Genomic DNA, 5,593 nt, shown 5'->3' on the forward strand with positions numbered 1-5,593 from the left:
GTTTTAGATGTTAAATTTTGAACTGGGTGCAGTGTGACAGCGACGTGAGTGTTATACACCTGATGATGGCCGTCTGAGGCCGAAACATGTAGTGTAGGGAGCAAGATCAAAGACACAAAATATATTGTTTGCACTTGAGACGGAGTTTATATCATTTATCGTATGGAGTGCAACAGGATGCTTAAATATAATATTGTTTCTCAATGATCTTGTTTATCAGTCAATTTTCACCTAAGAGGTTAGAGCCTGCAGTTGACTTAAAACAGGATGGGTCCTTTCCAACTTTGTACAGTTACTATTATTATTGTTTCTACACAGAGAACATTATTATTCCATTACACAGAGACACAAAATCCACACCTTTCCTAGAGAACTCCAAAAATTTTAATTTACCTTCAGACCACAACATAAATCATGAAAAACATACCCAACATCGCTGATGATATATCAAATCCCACCCATCTGTGTCCTTGATCTTCCAACACACTTCCACTGAGTCCTGAGCCACAGCCAAGATCTAAGAGGAAATGAGGTTCATCATCTGGTAAAGCGAGTAATTCAATAGCCCGCTCTGACATCTGAACCTGGATATCTATCATCCGAGAACTGGTAACAAAAAGAGAGTGTAAATCAGTATAAACCATAAACTTCACTACAAATGTACGTGTATATATAACAGAAAACGTCATTATAAAGTACTTGACTTACTTTTGTGTGTATTTTTTTGCTTCATTTTCATTATAAAACTGCAATAACAAGAGAAAGGTGCATTTAATAATCCACTGCGAAACACATTTAACTACTAGGCAATACTGATTACACGTGACTGTCAGACTTAACCTCAAAGCAATAAACCATGTGCAGATTACTTGCAAATGTATTTACCAGTTCTGGTGGCGCCTGATGTTCTGGTCTCGACATATTAGTAATTATCACTACCTCAGCTTTCTATATACATTTACTGAAAGAAATACGGAGCAAATACTACACTATTACCAGCCACACCAAACATAACAGTATACTAAACGATACTAAGTTCGCGGATTACACAGACGACACAAACGACGCAGACAAATAATGACAGGCACAATCGAATGAAAACTATCGCACAAATTCGAACATTTCGAACGTTGCACGCACTGTCGAGTAATATCGAGTAAGATGGGCGTTAAGAAGCCGGAGAAGTAAATGTACAGAAGGTGAACGACCAGCAATTTATAATTTGAAGCATTTGAAGAGTACCGTCCTCTAGGATATGATGCCGTTTAGTCCGGTAGAAGTTTACCGATGTTTTAGTGGATCGTGCTCGATCGTGCTGCCTTCCGTCTTCACTGACACAGGATCAGTTCTCTGTCCCGAAAATGGAGGCAGCACGGTCTACCGAAACGTCGGTAAACTTTTACAAGACTGTGCGCTTCATAGCCATCGCCATATGGACCTCAGATCTCATTTGCTATAATTCTTGTATAATATTTTGAATCAACAGTTTTTGAAGGAGTCACTTAATTGTGCCGTTATGTAAAATATTGTGTATTATAAGGTCTAAATTGGTACAAATTTTCATTGCCTTGTTTCGAACAATTTTAGTTTTGACACAAGTCTGAATTTTCATTCTGCTGTCATATTGGTGCCAGAACACAGAAACAAGTGCATATGATTTGAACCTTCCAGGTTGACTAAATGCAGTGAAGTCTTGAGCAATCGTGTTGATATTACTGAGCATGTAAGAAGGCTTCATTACAGGAGAAAGAGCTTCATATAAAAGTTCTAGATGTATTTATTACTTTTCAGTTTTCACGGTGTACATAATGATTTATTATTTATCTGCACAGAAAATCACAGGTTCAAATCTTATGTTCTTAAACCAAAAATCTGATAACTTCATAAATCTCTGAATTCCTGTTGAGGCTAGGATATATAGTTATTCTGCCTTCTTTTGATAATTTCATTGCTAGTGCAACAGGCTTTTTAGGAACAATTTATTTATATTATTTTACCCCTACTATTTTCTAGCTTTATTTTGTTTTTGTTTCATGTTTTCTTTTTCCTTCTGCCTTTAATATGCTCCCTTATAAGCCCACTCCTATCCTTTTTTAAGCATTACTTCTATCATTTCCTACTTTCCACTTCTTGCTGTTATCTCACTTTCTCAGCTCTTCTTTATTACCTCCCCCCATTCACCCATTAAACACCCTCTTGCAGGGTCAATATTTCTTTACTTTATTTCGCCTGCCAACTCCTCCTGTTTTTAATTTAATTTACTCTTTTTCACATTATTTTTCTCTTACTAATATGTCTTATTACCTCATATTTTACTTGCTTTCCTTTACCCCTTTCATCATTCTGCAATTTTTTTAATGCTTTTCCTTTATCAACTGGCCTCTTTTTATTTTCAATTTACGTAACTCTTTCTTACTTCTGTTATATTTTAGCGTCCTGTTGCACTGATTTATGTCCATGATTTATTCTAACCATCTTACAGTGCATACATTTATTCACCTTACTTTACTCTCTTGCACTACATGTTTCAGCACTAAAGTGCCATCTTCAGGTGCTTTTTGATGTACGTTGAACTACTTCATTGCATGCCCTGTTGTCTTTATACTAAAATAACTAAAATATATATTCGTTATATATATTGATAAATTTTAAATATTAAAAATATTAAAACTGTTCAGGATTTGTCATCCTTATGTCGTATCTCAATACGCGACACACCTATCTTCTTCTATTGGAGTATTCTTCCTACTTTCATGTGTGTATTGTGCTTTGTGTTGTGTCCTGCTCCTGTGACTGCGTGTGTTATACTGCTGGGCCTGCTGGGTATGTGTGTGTGTCTTCACCCTCAGAATTTATTTTATTTTCATCCATTTTATTATCTGCTCCTGCTCATACTCTTTTACCTGCCTTCTTTCCCTCCTCCAACATCTCCCATGTTGCTTTTCTGTGCCCTGATCCTGGATCTCCTTTCTTGTAGTAGCACCACCAATTTCTTTTATACATCAGAAACAGTGGGAACTCTCAATACACACTACACAGTGTCACATCCCAAAAGACCGTAACCTTCAGTCGCAATTTGAACAGAATTTCTGTGTCAATGTTTCCTCCAGTACTGACATTATGCTTACTCCATCAATGTGGTAAGCAGAATCTTCACGCGTGAACTGGAATGTCTCAAGGAAGTAAGGATGACTGCTGGCTAACAGAGGCAGTGCTCTAGAAAACAGTACAGAATTGGAAAAACACACAGACAAATTAGTGATCCAGAAGTCATATTAGCATCAACCAGAGAAATCAGCATACAGTAAAATCTTTTCAGAATCGAATCCCAAGGGACTTCTGTTGTTGATCTATATATATTTCCACTTCTCTTTCCTTCCATACTCATTTTTCATCTACTTACCTTTTTCATTTTCCACTCTTTCCAAACAATCTGTTATGTACTTTGAATATAATTTGTTCACAACTGGGATTAAGTTCTCTCCATTTCTGACAAGAATGTTCTGCCACAGAACAATTTTGCAAAGAACAGTATGGAACAAAACCATGTGAATAAAACAAGAACAGAACATTTTAACATAAATTCCTGTTCTCCTTTTCCATTTCTATGTCAAATATTTCCTGTCTACCAACAGATAATTTTACATTAATTCTGATTCTACATTCTTAAGACTATAAAATTATTTGAATAAGGAAAAACTTCAATTTAATTCAGGTTTTAATGTATTTACAAAGACATCTAAAGAACTGGAATTATTTTTTTAACATTCATAATAGGTCAAGTACTGGGAAGCATGGTGAGGAACAAATATGCTGAACCATACTATTTTTCGTAACAAAATAAAACTAACTAGCCAACACTGCAGAGGAGAGTCCTTTTGGAAAAGCGAGCAGTTAGTTGCTTGGCTAGTTAGTAAACTCCCTTTATTTTATGGGACATGAAGGTTCATTCTGTGTTTGCAATAGGGTCACTGGTCCTTATACTAAGCCAAAACTTTGTATGCATTTCCTAGTAATATTTGGCAAGGAGTATTCCATAACAAAATATATTAACAATCTTAATAACTAGTTAATGGAAAACATTTAATTAAAATATCAATCAACCAATAGTACTACTTTTATCACAATTTACTGTTACTTTAACAATGGAGTTGTCATTACTGTGGGACAGAAGTGTATGCTTTCTTTTCTGAGAACCATGTCAGTTCTTCAGGTTTGTACCACACTTTGGTATGTAAAGTTCTCCATCTGGTTCTATTCAATAATTTCATGTCTACCTTCTTATCAAGATATTCTTCCCTTTTGTGTATTTATGGTATTTTCTTTATTATTATTATTATTATTATTATTATTATTATTATTATTACTGGGGTTAGTTACTACAGCCACTACTGCATTATTGTACCAGCCCCAGATGATGATGGTGACCGTGGAGCAATTGGTGGAATGAAGTTTGGCAAAGGAAACTGTAGTACTCACAGAAAACCTGCCCAAGCGTCACTTTGTCCTCCACAAATCCCACATGAGCACACCTGGGGGTATTCATGGTAACTTACAAATTAAATTACCAGGAAGATGCAAATGATTAGCCTAAGTGCCAGGAAATAGCAGGATTGGTTTCTTTCATAGATACTGTGAGAAGTCTTGAAGATGACAATTTCCGTATCTAGCTGTGGTTTCCGCAGACATCCATCCCATTGACTGACTATTATACATTACAGTCCTTGAGGGATGTTAAATTACAGCTTCACTGAATATGTACACTATATAATTTTCTTCACCAAAGGTCAAAGCTGCAGTACTAACTGATGTACCCACACCATCATTTATTGCTATGATTTTCTGATCCCCTTCATAACTACCACCAGTGATTAATGTTCATGCATAAAACACACATAGAGTATATCACAAACTGTATCCTGGATATACAGAGAAAATGGACTTGTTTCAAAGCAATATGTCTCATTCTAATAACAGACTTCATAATTGAATTGCTATGCATATATCAAGGTATTATCATCTTGACATATCAACATATCTCATTCATAGCAAGGAATTGGTTATGCACAAGGAACAGTTTAGTGATTCCTTTTTGGTCTGTCTTTTTGAAGTGGTCAACAGGAATTGTTTACACTTAATCATTCAGCTTATTACTGTTACACTCATAAACGAAGGAAGTGCAAGGATTCATGATCTTTTTAGGTTTTTGTTCATTTATTTTTACTACTGAAAGATAAAAAAGAAAGGACGAACGAAAGAAGTTACTCTACACTAGTTCTAGAAGAGATTCATGGTTCTCATAAAGTTTAATATTATGGAATGTGACGCCATATAGCTGGATAGACAGGTACCAAATTAAAGAGTCACATCCCAGAGAACTGTTTTCCTAACTGGTTTTACTTTTTATGAAAACTTGCAAGACTCAGACAGTTAATGCTTAGGGCTTGACTGGAAATTGGAGAAAACCAGACTGCTTTGAAAGAGATGTAGAGTCCTTGTCAGAAGTTTCACAGGAGTGTGTTAATGGAACACACTCCCACGCAGATCTAAAATCTGGAAAGTGTTGAGTTTTGCTAGTAAGAATATCTACCAC

At 35.7% G+C, this 5,593-nt stretch overlaps 1 protein-coding gene across 1 annotated transcript in view; it reads right to left on the reverse strand.

Moving 5' to 3' along the window:
• Positions 1–1,302, reverse strand: part of LOC111862187 (probable 18S rRNA (guanine-N(7))-methyltransferase) — a 7,396-nt gene extending 6,094 nt beyond the window's left edge. Inside the window, exons 1-3 of the mRNA XM_023847379.2 lie at positions 886–1,302; positions 709–746; positions 428–606 (exon numbers count right to left, since the gene is read on the reverse strand). Coding sequence (XP_023703147.1) covers positions 428–606; positions 709–746; positions 886–921 — 253 coding nt within the window. The 5' untranslated portion in view covers positions 922–1,302. The remainder of the gene's footprint in view (positions 1–427; positions 607–708; positions 747–885) is intronic.
• Between the last annotated feature and the right edge of the window lie 4,291 nt (positions 1,303–5,593).

Source organism: Cryptotermes secundus, unplaced genomic scaffold (assembly GCF_002891405.2).
Source record: "Cryptotermes secundus unplaced genomic scaffold, Csec_1.0 scaffold1229, whole genome shotgun sequence".
NCBI lineage: Eukaryota > Metazoa > Arthropoda > Insecta > Blattodea > Kalotermitidae > Cryptotermes > Cryptotermes secundus.